This window comes from Epinephelus moara, chromosome 3 (assembly GCF_006386435.1).
Source record: "Epinephelus moara isolate mb chromosome 3, YSFRI_EMoa_1.0, whole genome shotgun sequence".
NCBI lineage: Eukaryota > Metazoa > Chordata > Actinopteri > Perciformes > Serranidae > Epinephelus > Epinephelus moara.
The window spans coordinates 4,083,867-4,104,504 of record NC_065508.1 but is presented as its reverse complement, the minus strand read 5'-3'; the positions used below and the strand labels follow the sequence as shown (position 1 = coordinate 4,104,504).

Genomic DNA, 20,638 nt, shown 5'->3' with positions numbered 1-20,638 from the left:
TCAGTGTGTCATTCTGTCAGTCAGTCATTTTGTCTGTCCCACGTTTTTCTACTCACTGACGTGGTCAATCTATGTGAAACTGCACATAGGCATTGAGGATTGGCATAGGTAGAAGGTGACAAAGCTACCAATGGGTATGGACTAGTATTTCTATATTGACAAAATTACCAGCTGTGAAAGAGCCAGATATTTCGCCTTTAGGAGTAAGTGCAGACCAAAACAGGAGCTAAATGGCGAGTGAATATTGGAATTACATTTGTCAGGTTGCCAGAAACATTAATGTAAATGAAAGCTACTGTTGCACTGTATCTGCTGGATGTGTAAATGAGCAAGATTGTCTTATCAACTTAAAAGCCAAAAATATGTTGATGTTTGTTTCTGCTGCCCCCCAGTGGTCAGGAAATCAATTAATGCACGTTTTTAAAAATACCTTAATTATTTGCCTCACACTGGGACGTTTGCTGGACTGGTTGTAATAGTTAGTTTAATGATGTCACATATAATCCTTGCTGCAAGTAATTATTATTTTTGTTTTGGATGACATGATGTCATAAAACTGTAGTAGAATAAAAAAGATAGATGAGATATGAAATGCACAAAATCACCAAAATGCTCACATATGGATATCTGGTAGCAACAAATCATCCACCACCACTCACAACCTGCTACAACATCTGTACGCCCCACAACAAAGTGAGTTTGGGCGCTAAGCTGCAGACTTCTTTTGATGAGTTTCTGAAAGAGCCAGTGTATTGCACCCAAAAATTGGTCCTTTAGCTCAGCTTACTGAGGTGTAATTCAACCAGTGAGGTTTTTTTGTAGCCTTTGGAGCAGCTCTGCCCCCGAGAAATATTTCTATAACCAACTCCAATCCACATCTTTCTCCAAGCCTCTCATCTAACTCTTCTCCCTTTTTTCTCTCTCTCTGATTCCTCTCTGTGTGAGAGGCGTCCTGCTGGGAGTAATATGGTCTGTTGCATTAGTAACGAAGAGAAAAGGGAGACGGAGTGGATCAGAGGCGCCACATGACAACAAACCAAACACATGTACTGTACACAAACAGCCCCAAAAGACTCCTGCGGTAGCCTCTCCGAGGCATTTCACGAGACTGTAGCAGAGGAAAGAAAAAACTGTGCAGAGAGATGGAACGATAAGCTGGCTGCTACAACACACACAACTCTGTGCGGTGTGGTTTTAAAGATCAAGCCCGGTGCTGTGAAGAAAACATTTTATACATCACCTGAGTTCAGAAGCAGAATATAGACTGTCCCGTGTTTCTCTTCAGGCTGGTATGGATTATGAATTAGACTGGTTGCCATGAAATTTGGGTAGTGATAATAGAGTAAAATAATGGATGCATGGATTCATTTCAACACTCTTTATTTTTGTGGTGCATGAAAGGTGTAGGGGGATGGCCTCTGTGCATGGTGGACACAAAAGATCCAGGGTCCATGTCCTGTGCCCTGAGGTTCGGGGAACACCGCGGTTTCATTTGAATGTTGTTTCAGTTAAATTCTAGGAACACAGATTAGTATGTTTTTGTATGGCCTGAAGTGAATGAATGAATGAAAGCATGGGGTAAGGTCAGGTAATTTGGGACACTTTTAGGTACCAAGAAAACCACCTAAAACTCTGAAGAGTACCTTTAGAACTCGTACTACAGTATATTTCTATGAAGAAAATATGTTGCCAAGTAAAATAATTTTGAAATTTTGGATTTAAAAACACGTCAAGTACCCCTACCTCCCTCCGATGAGATGTTCAGGCAAATTTGGACAGTCATGTTTGTTTGTTTTTATGGTGATATCCATTTATCAGTTCAGTCATTGTTTTTTTTAAATCATCAATGTAAGCTAACTATTCATTTAAAAAAGATCCTTCAATTATTCTGTTCTGTTGCTGCCTGTTTCCATGGTGCCATAATGTCCACAGTGAACATGCCTGTGTGTGCCTGTATGTGTGTAACAATGATGGGTAATTCTGGGCTGTTGTAGCTCACATGGACTCACCATGTCACCTTTAATGTCTGTAGTATGACAGGCTGGCACATAAAAGCATAATGATTGATTTTATGGCACCTGGTAGCCTAAAAATATGCTGGTTTCACTTCAAAAAAATGCCCATTTTAGTTTATTTTTTATCCAGTTTTACCTGGATGCATTAAGTACTCACTCAAAACTCATAAGTTCATTGAACTGTGAAAATATTTTGATTATAAGTCAAACAAAATGCAGCATCACACAACCATTTTTCCTGTTCTACCCTTTTACCCTTTTAAACCTCTTTTATTACCAAAAAGAAAAAGAAAAATCTACATGCCACACGGCTTACCTGGCAAGTTCTGGAACCAGCAATATATTTGAATCTTCGTTCTTCCCATTCTAGTTATCTCAGACAGTCATTATGATAAAATGCAATAACACATTTGGTGACTGGCTGCTAATTTATAAAGAGCCCAGGATGTAAACCCTCATTCATCCCATTTTACCTAATGTCCCAAATTACCTTACTTCCCCGCTGGATGATAGAACGAATGAACTGACTGATATTAGTCATTATGAATTTGTCCATTTCTGCTCCATGCACACTGCACTGTTTTACCAATGAAACATATTTTTCACGTTCTCCCTCTTCTGTCTGTCACTGATGTCAGCACAGCTACAGGTATTGAAAGCCAAAGAGTGAGCAGTGACTCACTGGCTAAGCACCATTCTCCAACCCTATGGCAAAGCTTGTTATTTCTCTATTTGCATGTAGTGCAACAGTGTAAACATTACACAATTCACCAACATGTATATGATAAGAAGTGGATATCTTGCAGTCTGTTACACATTGTGACCAAGATTTCACTAGACCTAGCAGTCAATGAAGCTGTAAGACATCTGTTAATGGAAAGTGTATGAAAACAGAACTCCTATATTCTTAAAACAAGTAAAACAAAAAACGACTTTAAGGTTTTTGCAGTGATGTTATCAGAGCTTTATTTTGTTATTACAGAGCTTCAGTCCGTTTGAGCACATGGTCAGTCCTTCTGTTTTATTCTGTCTTGTGTGGTGTGTTTGGCAGCTTTTCAATCCCAGTACAGTTGCACTTTTTTTGTGAGTACTGGCCCTAAAGTACAACATGTCACAAAACTACCTCATTGTAGTTTTAAGAAGTTTTAAATGGCTCCCAGTCGAGCGGCTTTTAGCAACTCTCTCACTCAAGAGCACTTATACAATCTGGGCTCTGTGTGTTTGAGTGCTGGTGTGAGACAAAACGTGCTTGAAATAAATCTGGATGAAGCCAAAAAGCTTCTCTTACAACAACATTTAACAGGCATTGGATTAGATTCTAAGAAATTGTCCTTCATTTTGAAGACTTTGGGAGTGTGACTGAGAGACACAAAGGCACAAAAGCCTCACAGGGATTGTTTTTCCTTATTTAAATGCTTCTGACAATGGCCACTAGAGATAAAGAAAAGTAAGAATACTTTGATGCCACAGTACCTTGGAAATAACAGATTTTTTTTTAAAGTCAAGCTAGTTGAAGTCACACACTCCGAAACCTTGACAGATGGAGTGGACTTGTCAAATCTGACATGCTCAAATGACTCCACAGTTAACATTAATGTTATTATCAGCACTGCAACACCTTCTATTTATCAACTACGTTCAAACTTCTTGTTAGTTTCACATTCAGGTCACACCACATTGTTATTGTAATAGTTTCTTGCTTGCATATCATACATTTGGTGTATTTACTGTGAGAACTTCAATAAGTTTGGCAAGAGCCATAATGTTATCAGTATTATACACACAAGACATATCCCCTCCTCGGCTGCGAGCGCAGCACAATGGTCAGGCCGTTATCTCTAATTAAGAAGTTGACTGAGGCATGAAGATTAGTCGGGCACAGAAAGAGCCGAGTGTCCGACGTGATCAGCATTACCGATTGGTGCGGGGCACTCTGGGAAATGGAAGTTATCAAACGGAGCAGGAGGCTGAAGTGTCTGAGCTCGGACAGTTATTGTGTGTGTGCGTGTGTGTGTGTGTATGTGTGTGAAGTTTGGACGCATGCATATGTGCTGTTGTGCTTTTTAGTACTACAGCCGGCTCAGCCTATATAAGCCCAATCCCCCAAGTCAGCTCAGGTGTGTGTTAATCAGGTGAGCCATCTACAGTTGTTGACAGGGAACACTGGATGTAATGCCGCATCTACGTGCCGCTTGCATGGTCACGTTTCCTGAGTTGGCAAGTACGTCTTTTGACTTTGTGGTGTTCATGAGCTTTTTTATTTTTGTGGGCTTTTTGCCTTTAATGACAGGACTGTAACTGAAACGGGGAGACAGAGAGAGAGTAGGGACTGACATGCAGCAAAGGGCCGCGAGTCAGAATCGAACCCGCGGCCGCTGCAGCGAGGCATTGCCTCTCTACATGGGGCGCCGGCACTATCCACTACACTAGCGACACCCTGTTCATGAGCTTTAAGTTGTAATGTGGAAACAACATGGCCACCAAAGAAGATATGTTATAATTTATAGCTGGGATCATTTAAACAACATCTTGAATACATTTTGAAGCTTTATATTACTGAGAAATTTTGTCACAGACTTGTTGCTGCACCAGTACATCTCAAAAAACTATTAAAATATTGATATACCTAAATAACGCTAATAAATAACTTTTCTTATTAAGCTAGGTCACTCTACATGGAAGGCAACCAAAGGCTACAATCTAATGCCCTGTCAATAATAACGTGAGCAAAAATTTACAAGCAATATGGGAACTGATTATACGTTATTACCATCAATAGAACGGTTACTCTTGTCCACCATATTTCTGCATATTGTCGCTGTCATGTATCTCCACTTTGGACGATTTTGACTTTCTACAGTGCATGGAGTGTCCATAATATTCCCTAGCAACCGTTAGCGTTGGATATCCAAATGACCAATGGAAAGACGTCTATTACATCATCTCTTCAACACGTATCTCCATTGGGTGTCAGAAGTGTCCATCAAAGCGCGTAGAAAATCAAAATCGTCAAAAGTGGAGATGCATGTTTTTCATCAGACAGCGACGATATGTGAGTTCAACTTGGCAACTTGTACCAAAACTTTCCGAGTTGTTCCAACTTGAGGGGGCAATCGTATGAATTTTCCAAGGACTTTTTTTTGGGTGGATTATTTCAACACCACATGAATGCAGGGTAAAGATTACACCACAAAAACCAGACAACAGAGCTCCACACTGTATTAAAAGCACCCAGTAGATTTACTTGTGCAATGTTTCGATGTAACAGAGATCAACATCAGGCATTTTGAAGTCATTATTTATTTATTTTATTTATCGATTTTTTTGCAAAATGGCTGATGAAGATCTTGAAATGTTGCACAACTAAAACTACTGGGAACTTTTAATACAGTGTGCAGCTCTCCTGTCTGGTTCATGCTTTAGTTTGAGTCCTTGATCCAGCACCTGTAAAAGTTTTATGGATGTGTGTGCCCTCCGCCTTAACAAACAACCATAAAGGACAACCAAGACTGAAGGTCTCCAGCTCTGTAAGGCTGTACACGGCTAAATGCTAACTTCAGCAAGCTAACACAATCACAGTGACAAGTCCAGCATGCTGATGTTAAGCAGTCATAATATTTACTATGTTCATTGTAGTAGTTTAACATGTTAGCATGTTGCTAATTAACACAGCTTAGGCTAATGGGAATGCCATTAGAGAAGCAGGTTTCGGATCCTTTAAAGTATTGGACAAATTGAAGTTTTAACCAAATGGTGGTGTTGGATAGCCTGGAAATCCAGACCCAAATCTAGAAAGATTTAGGGTCTGGCTATGAGTAATGAAAATGGCCCAACTCAAGGGGCGGCACCAAGCATGCATTTGAAAATATCACTGCACGCAATTGGATAACACTACGACCAATCAGAACAATACACGGGGTGACGTATCCAGAGCTTAGCTACCAGCGGAGCTAACTGGTAGATTAGACTCTTGCCGTATCCGGTCGGCAAAACAGCAAAAACGTCCTTCTTGCAAAGGAAAGACTCGAGCGCCGTCTTCTGTTCCTCTTTTAGAGAAACAGCCAAGTCTAACTCGTTCATTGTAGCGGCCAAAGCCGTTTCAAACAACTGGTGTTCATCCGTAGCCATCTTGCAATGTTTACTGACTGATTCCGGATTTCGTTGTCGCAGCGCTGTCGTCATCTGTTTAGCTCGCCTCTGGCCCGCCTATATCAGATACACCGATGTGATTGGTGTAGCTCGGCTCCAACGGCATGGGTAATGAGCATCATTACTGATTGCCAGAGGGACTCGCTGAGCAAATTCAAACTGTGCTCTAGCGAGAACTCTGGATTTCCAGGGTAGGTGTTGGAGGCAATGTTAAGGGATCAGCTGAGTCATAATGCATCCTTAGGGGAACATGAGTGTCTAAACCAAATATCATGGTCGCCCTGTTCAGTCGTTGTTGACAGATTTATATCTGGGTCCAAAAAGGTGTCAGTGTCAGCAGCCCTGGATTGAAAGTCAAGGGGTCAACACAGTCATCAGAATTTGGCAGCCAATTAAATATGCATGATGAGGTCAGTCTGGACCAAACTGATGGACCCACTGAGCGCCACTGCCATCCAAAGAGCCCCACAACAAACTGGAAGGTAGATCACTGTTTAACATTGCAAATCCACCTCCAGTTGGTTAAGGTTTTTTTTTTTTTCTTTTCAGACATCGTCCTTGCAAATACATCAGTGTGCACCTTCAATATAGGTTCAGGCTGTCCTCATATAGGACAAAAATGTAATTATTATAGATTATGGTTTTATACTTTTTTTGTGAGAACAAGTCTGAGTTTACACCCTGAGAGTGAGGACACTGTGGACATAAGACACTGCTCTTTCGTTTGTCAGAAAACATCTTAAGTTTGAACAAACAACCGTTGGGGTGGGATGTTTTTTCCCGTTTTGTCATCAGTACTTGTTATTGTTCCTAACAGAAAAATGTATAATTTAAAAACCATTGTACCACAAAGTGAATAAATAAACTCGTCTTTGTCTCCACAGGGCCGCCCGCTGTTCCTGCAGTCGTCCAGAAACGTGTCGGTCAATATTGTCAACAGCAACAACCAGCTGCTCACACAACTTGTAACAGGTAAGACGTAGCACACTTTAATGTATTTTATTGATCTTCTTTTCTTTTGATATGATTCATGTTTTCATTTCTCAAAAACATCAAACCTGACAACACTGACGACATCAGCTGCAACAGATGCATGACATTTCGAAGTTTCATATATTCCACTGGTCAGTGCAGAGGCTTTTTATTTCTTTACAAAGCCTTCCTAGGGCAAATTTCACATTCTTTTATGTTTTTCGTATGCTTTATTACCAGTTGGAACATTCTTTTTAAAGTATGGTGAAGCTTTGTAGCGTTACTGGGATCATAAATCACGATATTCCCTTTTAGAGATTGTTTAATTTGGAACATTGAGAGGTAAAACTATCCAGTATTTTACATTAAGACAAACATTAGAGCAAGATCAAGGAAAAGTAAATCTAAATTTCTGTAGTAGATATGTTCTTTATCATCGTTTTAATCAATGTGCAATTTTAGATTTATCTACGGACCCTATGGGGAAGTCCAGACTCTCAGGTTAGGAACCACAGCTCTAACTGTCAGGAGTCACTGCCTCATTTTTCAGGATTATACATTAGCACATCATAAATTCTTCCTCCGTTCCCCTTAAGTGTGCCAGCAGAGGCCTCAGTTGCACCACCATAACTCTGTGATCGCGCTTTCTTCTTTACATTCCTCCATTCTCCGCCTGTCACACTCTAATAGAGTTGGCAGTCTGCTGTGAATAGAAATCACTTTGTGTAAACATGCACAGGAAGTGTCTTTCACGTTAAAAAGTATGCTGACATTTGCCTTCTGGGTCTGAAGAGGAGGAAGACGAAATCTGCTCGGATGTTTCTCTTGGATGACTAAGCGGCGTTCGTGTATGGGGAGGAACTTCACATCCCAGATGGAGAGTGACAGAATCAATTGCGCGTACGTCAATCAGTCACCCCCAGCGCAGAGTGTTTTCTGCTGCCGCGTGAGACAAAGCAATTTGAGTTGGAGGGAGTTGTCTACATTTTCTATTTCTTGTTTGTTGTGACACCAGTCTCAGTTTTGGCAGCTTGGATCTGAGTATTTTCTGCAGTTTCCTGCAGACCTTCAGTCAAATGTCACAGTAGAATTCTCTTCCACAAACTGGTCAAATATGGATGAAATAACATTTCACCACAAACTACTCTAAATTGTTTGTTTATTCTATTCATCTCAATATGTTTGTTATTTATGCTTTTGTAGATTAATACCTCTTGCACTCCACCCCCATTTTGTAGCAAAAACGCCTAAAATGACATACCCAAATTAAAATGTCTGTAGCTTCTGAACCGCTCTGACTACATGCATGCATGAGGTCTTGCCAGAAAGAAAACTCCCTGAAGTTTCTTGTGAAAGTATCAGAAACACTCTAGGTGATACAGAGACAGAGTAATGGGCCTCTGAAGTCAGTAAAAAATTGAAGATTTTGCCTAAAATAAAATAAAAAATGTGTTTCATGATGAATAACTTGTCTGTGGCTTCATCTGAGCAGGTAAATGACACTGTGGGGCTGTAGGCACACTATCAATGAACATTTGTTTCAAATTTGAAGAAGACTGCTCAAAGTATGACCATTCTACAGTGTTTTTTCCATGAAAAGATCCAGACGAAAACAGCATGACATGACTTGTCACCACTCATCGCGATTTTGGAAATGAAAACGATGTTATTTTTGAAAAGTCGAGAGCTTCCTGAATGTGTCAATACCAAACATCACATGGTGTGATGACGTAGTGCGCCTGTGAGATACCATTTAACAGAGGAGGGAGGGAGCGAGGACGTCGGCGTCCTGGTGGAGTTAGAGAGGTTAAGATACTGTCAGAGTTTAATTTTTGAAGTGTAAAATTCCAAGAGTTGAAATAAGAGCAGGTACACAAGCATTCACAGTGCTGATATTTCCAAAGCAGCACATAGTTTTGCCAAAGCTAAACCTGCACATCTTGATTTAAACCAGCTCACTCACAGTTTGCGTTACATAATGACTTAGTTGCACAAACAAGTGTTTTTATATATTTTCTTTGAATCGTTTTCATTGCATTACCACACAATGCTGACATAACTTTGTCACATGTAACAGATGGAATGGGGTTCATTCTGTGGGACGACCTCAAAATACGTGTCATCAAGTTAATTTTCACCCCGCCCCTTGGAAGCAGACTGGCCAATCATAGCATAGCATCTGCCAGCTCCAGCAAGGGTCCAACAACCACTCGTCTGTTGTCTTTAGAATCTCATGCAGCCGTATCAGATTTTCTTCATTTCCAGGCTGGCTTTGTGGATTTCGAGCTAAACATTGAGCCTGGAGCATGTCGTCTATAACTGATAATCATTACCTGGAGAGGTTGGAAGGAGGTGTTTGTTTCATCCCATTTCAAAAACAAAGTCATACGCTGAAATGTGTAAGATTAGCTAGCTAGCTATTGAAGTTATAGCCCGTTGAATGTCACATGCTACTTTTACTTTTTAATGGTCATAACAGTGAATTAAGACACACAGCTGGTTGAATATTGGCAAAGTTTGCCTTTATATTCATGGTCTTCTTTCTCGATTGCCAGTGATGTGGTGGTTCACTTTTACACTCTGATCTGTATTCTATTGCCAGGCTTTTCTTCTACCTATCTTAATCTTTTTAACCTGTTGTTGCTGCTGAGTCCGTTTAACATCCTGGAAATATGCTTCAAACACAGACTTTAGACCCCTCTGTCTGCTTCTCTCTGGAATAGCTTTTGTTTTTTAAAAACTTTTAAATAATATGTCTTCAGGGTGTGCACTTGATTACAGTGTGGGCTCCACGCTAGCTCCAATAGCTTGACGGACCATTCTAAAAGTGAGGGGCTTAGCGAAGGGTTGATTGACAATGATCTAAAACAAGCCACCTAAAGCCAAAACCTATTGCTTTTTTGACATGTGAATAGCAACTTGAGGCTTAAAATTGACATCAGAAATAAGCATGTTTACAGTCTGGTACAAAAAAGCAGTTTTGGTCTCTATAGCTAATATCAACATTTATGACAACGATACAAGGGGTGACTTTTTCTGTAATTCACCCATTTCTATTTTAATAAGGCTTGACATTCTGCATAATTAGGGCATGCTACATTGACTGACAGGCTGTCTGCGTAGCGTCACCACAGTTTATGAGTCAGATCCACCCCTCACAGCTCCACGTTCTCGTCCAAATTTGGCCAATTCTGGCTCAAAAAAATCAAGATGGCGGAAGTCAAAATGCCAAACTCAGGGCTTTGAAATGGGAGTCCACAAACCAATGGGTGAAGTTGTGCTAACCGTGTCCATTATTTCATACAAACAGTAGCTGTAATCACCTTGGATTTGTAATAATAGATTCCAATCGAGATACGCTGTCAATGTGTAAATAAACAATACAAGACATCTAGAGAAACTAATGGTAGTGACAAACCCAAAGAGACTCCGACATCCCCCTCAGTTCTACAGAGCGTTTCAGCATCTTTCAGCTTACTGTTTTGGTTTTCAGCCCAAAACTTTACTGTTTTTCTTCACTCCCACTGCTTTCATTATCCTTGTTTCCAGCTGCAGCAGCAGGCAGCCATTTTCAAAGGAAAAGCTCTAATAAATCTACTTAAATCATGACAAACTTAGCGGCTAACAGCTAAAGAGCTAGATGTGTTCGGGGATTGGTGGAAACCAAAACAGAGCTAAAGGGATCAACTGTTTGCTAGCACCTCCTCCATATCAGTTTAATAAGGTAACAGTAGGTCAGTGCTGTGTTACAGTTCATCTGACCTCAGGTGGCAAAAAACCCCTCAAAGATTACTAAAGTTTATAATGTGTTGTATTTCTGACCAAATGGTGATGTCGATCTGCACTATAGTACAATACAGCGGTACACCTGGTGGCCAGCCTTAATTTAAAGCTGTGAGTTTATTCAGGTGACACTTCCTGGTGAGTATTATGGTCCTCTTTGGCTGTAATGACACATTAAGCAAAACATGTTATCATTTAATATTCAACAATCTCATGAATGACACCAAAATGACTAGAAACTATGATGGGGTTTGGCTCTGAAAGTAAAGTTTGAGCATTCTTTTGCCTAAGTCAGCAGGTCCTGCAGCACACCTTGAATGTCTTCCACCTGGATGCATTTTAAATGTCCAAATCCAGAGTTAATTCGGTAAGAAATCAGCTCCAGTCGCTCCTCTTTGATGTCTCCCCTCTTTCTGTGTGTGTTCGGTTCAGGATCCAGTGGATTTAAAGCACGAGGCAAGATGTTTGAAGTCAAATCCACCTCTGGGAAGCTGCTCTTCTCCGCCGACGAGCAGGAGGTGGTGGTGGGCGCCGAGAGGCTCCGAGTGATGGGTGAGTGACCAGCTGAAACTGACGGGTTGTCAGGATCTAATGTGTGAACTCAAAGTGGATACATCTGGTTACACATACAATGACATTTTGTTTTGCTGACCATGTGCTTTGGTTCATGTTTGGTTGTGGTGTGTTTGATATTGGCGTCAAGGTGTTTCAGCTGCTTCTTATCATTGAACTCGCTCTTGCAGTGTGAAAGGCTTAGCTTTAGATTTGAATTTGACGGGTGCATTTTTTTTTGCCATTATCTTTTTGGAGTTTAAATGTTATTTCATTATGACTCACAATTGTTTATTAAACCAACTGGAAATTGTCAGTTCGCTTATTCCAACTGGAAACGTACATACTATGCACACACATACACACACACACACACACACGCTGTAACTGAGCTGATGTGCTGTGTCAAGCTGACATACAATAAATGCAAAGTAGAATAATGTAATGCTTATATTAGCATCATAAGCAGTCAGTGAGGAGAGCAGGGTTCAGATCTGTGCAGGTAGTACTCGTGTGTGAGAGCAGTAAGATGACAACTAGCAAGACAGGATGATTTTTTAAGCTTTTTTCTGGAGATAGTAAATTAAAGCTCGGTGGAGAGAACGATGGTAGAGAGCTCATATTTGCCAGTAGGAATCAGGGAGGAGGAGGTGACACGTAGTCCTTAGACAGGAGCTAAGACGTGAAGGAGCTGTTCTGATTGCAGTGGTCAGTCCGCAGCAGAGGGTGTAACTGAGGATAGTGAGGGCGAAATTAGTCTGCCTACAGGAAGTGGCAGATTTAAGCTTAATGTTGTCTGTCTGTAATGTTTCTGTAGTCCATGTATAAACCCCACATGATTGGCATTCATGTGGTTTATGTCATGAGACCACTGGTGATAACGAAAACAGATGCAACTTTGTTCTTTTATTTATTTATTTTGTAATGTGGAACAAAATGCCAGTAATTTGGTCCTTCTTTTTTTTTTTTTTTTTTTGTGTACGACATTAGCGTACGTCACAGCTTCAGTTCAACTCGGGTGGATTATTCACTGGGGCTCTTCCTGTGTCCACTGTGGACAAAGTTGTCCATATAAAGTGATAATTGTTCAATGAAGACACTGTGGTTCACATGAAACATGCTGAGAATCTCTCTCAAAATGGTGCCCCTTTAAATGCAATGAAATGTTAAGAAGAAGTTGATAACATCTGCTGTTTGGACAGTTGAATACATTATTTTAATGTTTAGCATTTTGCACATTTGGCACCATGTATTAACTTTGCAATTACAAAGCAGGATGCAGAAGATCAGAGTAACAGGCTATTGACCAGTTTTTGCTAAATTAACTTGGGAAAATAACTCTTTTTTTAACATATTGAGCATCCTATTTGTGTGTGTGTGTGCGTGTGTGTGTGTGTGTGTGTGTGTGTGTGTGTTCTTCAGTTTAAAGAATATGTTCAGTGATTATGCTGCCAGGTGCAGTGGATAAGTCATGAAAGAAGCGCGTGTTGGTAGGTGGTGCACCTCCCAGTTTTCCTCTTTTAGTTTATGTTTATTTAAGAAGCTTTAAGCTGAGAAAAAATCCTATTATCCAACACTGCCTGACACTCTGTGTCAACATCCTCCAAGTCTTCACTAAAGCTTTATGATGTTAACGCTGAATATACAACCATCAAATGAAGATAGTCTGGATGTTTTGTGCATTGTTTTGTAAATCATTTTATACTTTTCCCAAAATTGAGTGTGGCATATTTGGCAAAGTTTTGGATCTACAGTGTAATTTAACCCAAAGATCCCCCCGTCCATTCCAATGGACATTACTTTTCTAAGATGTCTAGACCTATGATTTCTGTCATCTGACTCCACCCAAATGTAATGACTTATTTGATGGGACGTCTATCACAGCCAATCACAGTGTTTCACATGATCTGAAGTGGACTGCAGCAGAGCAACACCCCCTTTGTTAACAAGCATGGCCAACCATGAAACAAGGAGGAAGAGGGCAACACGTTTCAGTCCATTAATCATATTGGTGAAGTACATAATTTGTGTTGAAATAGTTTTAAGGTAAACATGAGATGTTATATTACTTATATATGTCAAAAATCATATGAAAGATTTATATATATAATATATTATATATTATATATTTATATCTCTATCTAACATGATTTTCTTGTGATACAATCAGCATATAGTACATCCTATTGATTATTTACACACAATATTAATCTCAGGATGTTTTCAATTTTTTTTTTTTTTTAGTCATGATGATAAATACAATACAAAACAATGTGCAATGTGTTTTAAAGCATCACGTAACAATAATGTTTTTATACAGCACATTTAAAAACAGCTACAGATGGGGCGTCAGTGGCTTAGTGGTAGAGCAGGCGCCCCATGTACAAGGCTGTTGCCGCAGCGGACCGGGTTCGAGTCCAGCCTGTGGCCCTTTGCTGCATGTCATCCCCTCTCTCTCTCCCCCCTTCACACTTAACTGTCCTCTCCAATAAGGCAAAAAATGCCCCCCCCCCCCAAAAAAAAAAAATTTAAAAAAATAAAAACAGCTACAGATGACCAAAGTGTTGTACAAATTAAAAGAATGACACACGGATATATAGCAATATAACAAATATAAAACAGAATAACACCGGTAAGAACAATTTCATACGTAAAAAATATTATAAAATACTAAAATATTAAAACCACTAACAACCAAAGGCCATGCAAAACATGTATGTATAAAGATTTGTCATAAAAGTGTCAATGGAGGAGGGGGAGCATTCAACTGAGAACAGAAGGCTATTCTAGCTCTGGAGCAGCTGACGGTTTTTGTTTTGTTTTGTTTTTTAACTAATTACTAGTCCATACCCATTGAGTGCACAGTTGCCCACGTACAGTTTCACATGGTGTGTGTTTGGGATACAGGTCATAGGAAATTGCAGATTAAATAGTCAACTGAACCCATTAAGAAGAGCAATGTATTCAGACAGAGTGTTTGTGAATTTGATGCCACAGCGATCGGTCGCATTTTAGCCATTTTTCTGTTGTTATAGCGCCACCCAGTTGCCAATTAGAGTTAAGTTTCTCCAGTCACCTTGAGGCGTCCTGTTCTACATATCTACCAAGTTTAGTAAAAATCCATTTGGCGGTTAGGCCTAGATGGGTTTTTTTCCCGTTAAAGGGTTTTTTTTTGGGGAGTTTTTCCTTATCCGCTGTGAGGGTCCAAAGGACAGAGGGATGTCGTATGCTGTAAAGCCCTGTGAGGCAAATTGTGATTTGTGATATTGGGCATTATAAATAAAATTGATTGAAATTGATAAGAAATGAGCTCTCTAGCGCCCCCATTTTGTTTGATGGGTCAATAATGGAGGGGTCCCCTCAGATTATGTGTGGNCACTGTGCCAAATTTCACATGGATTGACCAAGTCAGTGAGGAGAAAAACGTGGAACAGACACACAGACAGAGTTTTCGTCATTATATAGTAAGATTAAATTAATTGGGTTTTGTACAGGCTTGAATAAAGTTCAGCAGCATGCAGCATGAGCGCTTTAAACTGTTTTAAAATGTTTTAAACTTATATCAGAGAGTTATGATGTCATGATTTCAGAAATTATTAAGTTAGCATCCATCAGTGACAAGATATTTTCATCCTTTAAATACATTTTGATGAAAATTTCCAGGTTATGAGCTCTGGAAAATATTATTGTATCTGCATCTATTTATTACTCAACTAATATTTGCTGGAATTCTGTGTAGAATCTGTGTAAGCAAATGTAGTTGCAGCGAAAGACCCTTGACTACCACAATGAAATTATACTGAAAAGAATAAGGTGATACTGATACCATGGAAGATATGACCTTACAATATATATTTCAATGCCTCACCACTTGATGCAGACGTCAGGGATTTCAAAGATGAGAAATACCAGTAAAGACTTTCTCCAGACTTACAACTCTCTGTATTAATTAGGTTTAAAGAAATCAGCCGACCATGCTGTGCCAGGACAGATTTAATCATCGCTTATTTCTTATTATTCTGTACACTCACTCATACAGCAGGATAATGAGGAGGGAACTAAAATAACTTGCAGTGAGCATAATTAAGATATAAATTAGAGAATCTGCTGGATGTTAAGCCCCGGCCAAATAACACACATGTTTTTCTGAAGTTTTGATGTCTTTGATTCACAGTTGATCTCTTTTTCATTTTTGTTACATCCTTTTCCTTCATCCTTTCTAATTCCTTGTTTCTTTAATTTCTTCCTCTCCTCCCTCCCACTTAAAAAAGCATTTTCTGCGTCTGGTTCCTGTTTCCTCTTGAACATCACTCACCATTATACTTCCATCTGCCATCATTCACCATCACTCATCCACCCGCCCACCCGTTCATCAATCCATCTATTCAATCTCATTAATAGATAAACAGATATTTGAAGTGTCTTCCTCTTGACTGGGCCGCACATTTCCACTTAAGAGCTCCCATGGGTGCACTATCTCTCTCTCTCCACTGCTGACTTTCTCTCCCTGACACACACCTTTCAGAGCCCTCTGTGTGAGCAATCACTCTTCATCCTCATCTACATTCATTTACATCCTTTCCAGCCTCACTGAGTCAGAGTTCATTACTGTCACCCACCTCAGCAAAGTGCTGCTCTTAACAGAGGGAGACGCAGATGGAGGGTGGTGGAGGAGGGCGGGGAGGGACTCGTAAGGACAGGTAGCATTGCGAGTTGTCTAATAGAAGGGAGTTGTTTCTGACGCAGTATTTATTTCAAAGTCAAAACTATTTAGAATATTCACCCGTCACTGTCTATTTAGACTCGGCATCAAACTTTTAACATCCACAACATTCTGACATCAATAAACACAACAAGCTTATGTTTACCCAACCGACTGCTGTGATCGCTGTTGCGTGATGTTCACACAGGCACTTGTGGCTCAACTTTGATTTCCAGCTTGAAACTGGAATAGCACAGAAAAAGGGTTTTAGAAGATCTCTTGATGTCAGTCAGTCTGAGCCAATGAAGACGGGCAGAAGACTTTAAACAAGACTTACAGGACCAAACAAGTATTGATAAAACAAACAACCAATTAATTATCTTACTTAATTATTATAACTAACTATTCTTGGAGCCTTACCAGTAAAGGGGTGAAAACTCTTGTCCTGAGTGTGGCACTAGAGCAAAGCTCAAAATGAAAATGGTTCATCCTCTGGGGAGCACTGGTCACAGTCGATGTTGACGTTCATGGAGGGCATGAGACATCTGAAACCTCATAAGTAATGGCATAAAGCTGTAAGGTTTATCCTGATTGGAGTGCATATAGAAAAATAGGCATCACCAAAATGACAGTGGTTCATTCTCTGGGGGTCATGAATATCCACAGCAAATTCAATGGAAATCCAGCCAGAGGTTTTTGACATAACTTGTCATAAAACGACAAGTGCTTGTCAAAGTTTAGGCTCAAAAACAAATGACTAAGAGACAATGCTGTAGTCATTATTCAAACATAATAATTTTTTAAACATTACTCATTTCTTTTAAAATAAGTATTGCATTACTTTACTTAATTACTCCCTGTAGAAAGTAATCCGGTACACTACTCATTGCATGACTTTTGTGTTACTCCAAATTGATCACCCAAGCATGTCATGTAAATGTAAGTTAACAATAATATAACTTTAAAGCTTACATATGCCTGCATATCAACACAGAACAAGACACAGGGGAATAAATAAAGCACTGCAGTAGACTTTAACTTCCTCAAAATTAAACCATATTGATAAACTCTCCGCCAAGTAGGTGATATTCCCTCCCCCTCTGCATCAGATTTTGCAGCCTGCATCACAATTAGGTTATTTGCATCACTATCATTATTAGGTTATAAATGCCTTCACCATGGAGACACTGTGGTGTATTTATTTCATTTTTATTTTGTACCAACACAGAATATAATGTTTTTTTGTATTTTTCACTTTCTTTTTTCCAACACAGAACATTAATTTCAACTTTCAAATTACAACAATATTTAGCAAGTAGAACAAGACGTGCTTTCCGGCCACCAGGTGGCGCTATTCTCACCGTCTTAATTGCTGCTGAGACTGAGTGTATCATCTGTTCCTTGTCCCATTATCCACCTTTCCTGAAAATTTCATCAAAATCCGTTCATAACTTTTTGAGTTATTTTGCAGACAAACAAACAAACAGACAAACAGACAGACAAACAGACCAACGCTGGCGAAAACATAACCTCCTTGGTGGAGGTAATAAAAGAGGTCGGCCTTCCCAACCTATTAATGGCCTGAAACTATATATAACTAGGCCTAAATAAAATAATATGAGATTTGCCTTCCTTACACCCTTAGATGATGTCAGACTGAAAAGGGAAAAACACACATTTAAATGGTGTATGAAGAGCGTTTAACGAGCCAAACACACTCAAACAAACTTGATCTCCCCGCTCACCAAACCATGGCTTTATAGTTGACTGGTCTAGCTTATGTGACGTGTTTATCACTAAAGCAGCGGTTATACCTCAGAAGGAGGAGGTCCTCTAATTGTTTGTCACATAACCTGTTCCTCCTTGGAGTCTCTGTTGTCGGCACGTTTGATTTTTGTATTTATTTATTTTTTCATCTGCCATTATGCAGATAATTGGAGAACCTATGTACTGCAAGTAACTGCATTATTGTTTGATAAGTAACTGTAATATTATTATGGAATTTAGAGCAGTAATGTGTTACATTATAGACAAGTGTTACGTGATTACAGTAACACGTTACTTTGTTTTAAACAAGTCAACTTTGTAATGCGTTACACCAGCACTGATAAGGAAAAACCATGGCTTGGGTCATGGTTGGGTGCCTTTGTAGTTGAGAGTATTAGCTACTAAGTTATGGAATAGTGGTCATGGTTGAATGAAACAGCTGTTTGAGCGCAGTCTCCCATATTTATTCCAAAAGAACCATATTGACACTTTGTAATTTTAAACAGTGACATCAGTAAGGCCCCAATCACATTATATTGCTGCCAGGCAACCACCCCATCACCTCCTTATCCTAACCTTCCTGTGTAATCAATCTACCATGTATTTCATTTTATTTATTTTCACAGTAATTAGTTAGCCTGGAAATCCAGATTCAAATCTAGAAAGATTTTGAGTCTGGCCCTCACCGATACACCCTTCCTACCCAAGGGGTGGCACTAACTGAGGCATATTAAATGCCGCCGCACGCAATTGGATAGCACGATGGCCAATCAGAGCAAAAAACAAGGTGTCGTATTCATTGCAGTTAGCCCCATTTGTTTGCTGACCAGTGGGGCTAACTGATATTTTAGGCTTTTGCCGTATCCTGTCGGTAAAACGGCAAAAACGTCCTTCCTGGAAGCGAAGGCTTCTAGGGCAAAGAATAAGATAAGTGTAGTTGGCCTAGCGTTTCTTCCAGAGCTAAATTGAATGGACGCGATCCTTTGGCAGCTGCCATCTTGGCTGTTTACTTTCCGACTCTTACGGCGCAGCGCTGTCCTCATCATGTTACGCCCGCCCAGAGCCCGCCTCTGTCAGATAGACTGATCTGATTGGTCCAATGGCAATTGACCGAGCTCTGCTCGCCGGGGCCAGATCCCCGTGCAGAGCAAATTCTAATTTGCTAGGGGCGGGGCATGTGGATTTCCAGGTTAGTAATTAGTAGCTAGTTACTAAAATGGACAGGCGGAGGCTACTTGCTGTAGCTCTAATTGGGGGTGAGAGGCTGTCAGCAAATAGTTTGATGAGCACAAGGAAACAGAGATCTGTGTGGGTACATGAGACCCTAAAAAAGAGGGAGGATCACGGGTGATACCACATGTTGGTCCAGGAGCTTCGCCTCCATGATTGCCATTTCAAGTACTGCACATATTTGCTTCCACACCTGCTGTTTTCTATTGAGATCGTGGTAACTGCGGTGTGTAAAGTCGTATAGCTCTGGTTATCCAGCAGTCGCTACCACCAGTTTCTCCTCCATTGTCGTGTCGTGACCACCACAGAAGGCTCGCCTCTCAAATCATCTGATTGGACAATGGGAAAAAAACTGAGATGACGTGGAGCGCTTTTCCACTATGAGTTGAAGTTTGTTCCTCTTAAGTTCAGAGTGCTCTGGCAACAACGCCACACCTCTAGAGCGCAGAAACGCAAGGCGTGTCACAGTGCAAAAACAGCAAGCTACAGCCATTAAAAACAATTACAAAGAGCAGTCCCCAGCTGCTAAAACGCGTTCTGTGTGATCAGGGACATACAAGTTTCAGTTCACAGTGACTAATCGAGGGGCCTAAATCTGCAATAAACCTTTTGTACATTTTATAAAAGAATATTTACACACATAACTCCCAGTTTAACAAAAAAGAACACTAAGTCCTGTGTAGACCTTTAGTCTAAAGTCATCTTTGTGGTCTATTTCAATCAATGGTATCAAAAGTAACTCAGCAAAACAGCTCACACTTAATTGGAGAGCTTTCAGAGGAGAACATTTACTATGTAAGTCAGGTTTTATTCTCTGTTGAACTGGGACTCAGATTAAAACATACGTAGTTGCCTTTGTGATTATGTTGTCATATTTTTAGCCATTTGACTCCGCTGAATATTAAACTGACTGCAGGTTTGGCTCTCTTCTTTTAATTAACACAATACAAGAGCCATTCATACAAATCATGTGTATAGGCTGTGCCCTCTGGAGACAGACATGACAGAACTGGAAAGAAGAAAAAAAAAGAGTCGAATTCAGTCTTTCAGAGCGCTTCAGTCAGTTGTGGTGACAACACTAAAAAGCCTTTGGGAGCAGGTGTAGGGAGAGAGTCCGAGCAGAAACACAGAGGGAGAGAGTGCCAATGATTTGCCAATTACTCCATTTATCTCCACAGCCGTTTGATGAGGCTGCTCAGGGCTACGAGGCTAATCAAACACCTTGGCAACCGCTGCCTCAGCAGACAGCGACGGGCCTTTGAGTTCCCAAAAGGTTTCTGTTGTAGGAAAAGTTTCTGTGTGTGCACCTGAGTGTATATTCGTGTCTCTGATTATTCTATTATAATGTATCTGCATGTCTTTGTCTTTGAAGCTGATGAGAATTGTCTCATCTCTAAATAGCTGCAGCAGGTTTTCATTTGAATATTTTCAATATAGCTGCCAGTACAAGGTTCAGTCATTGTCATTC

The 20,638-nt window shown here is 40.1% G+C and overlaps 1 protein-coding gene across 2 annotated transcripts in view; it reads left to right on the top strand.

The window, feature by feature from the left end:
- sgcd (sarcoglycan, delta (dystrophin-associated glycoprotein)) overlaps positions 1–20,638 on the top strand; it is a 226,197-nt gene that overhangs the window by 105,411 nt on the left and 100,148 nt on the right. For both annotated transcript variants that reach the window (XM_050040562.1, XM_050040563.1), the window contains exons 4-5: positions 7,049–7,136; positions 11,352–11,471. In XM_050040562.1, the coding sequence (XP_049896519.1) occupies positions 7,049–7,136; positions 11,352–11,471 (208 nt within the window). The remainder of the gene's footprint in view (positions 1–7,048; positions 7,137–11,351; positions 11,472–20,638) is intronic.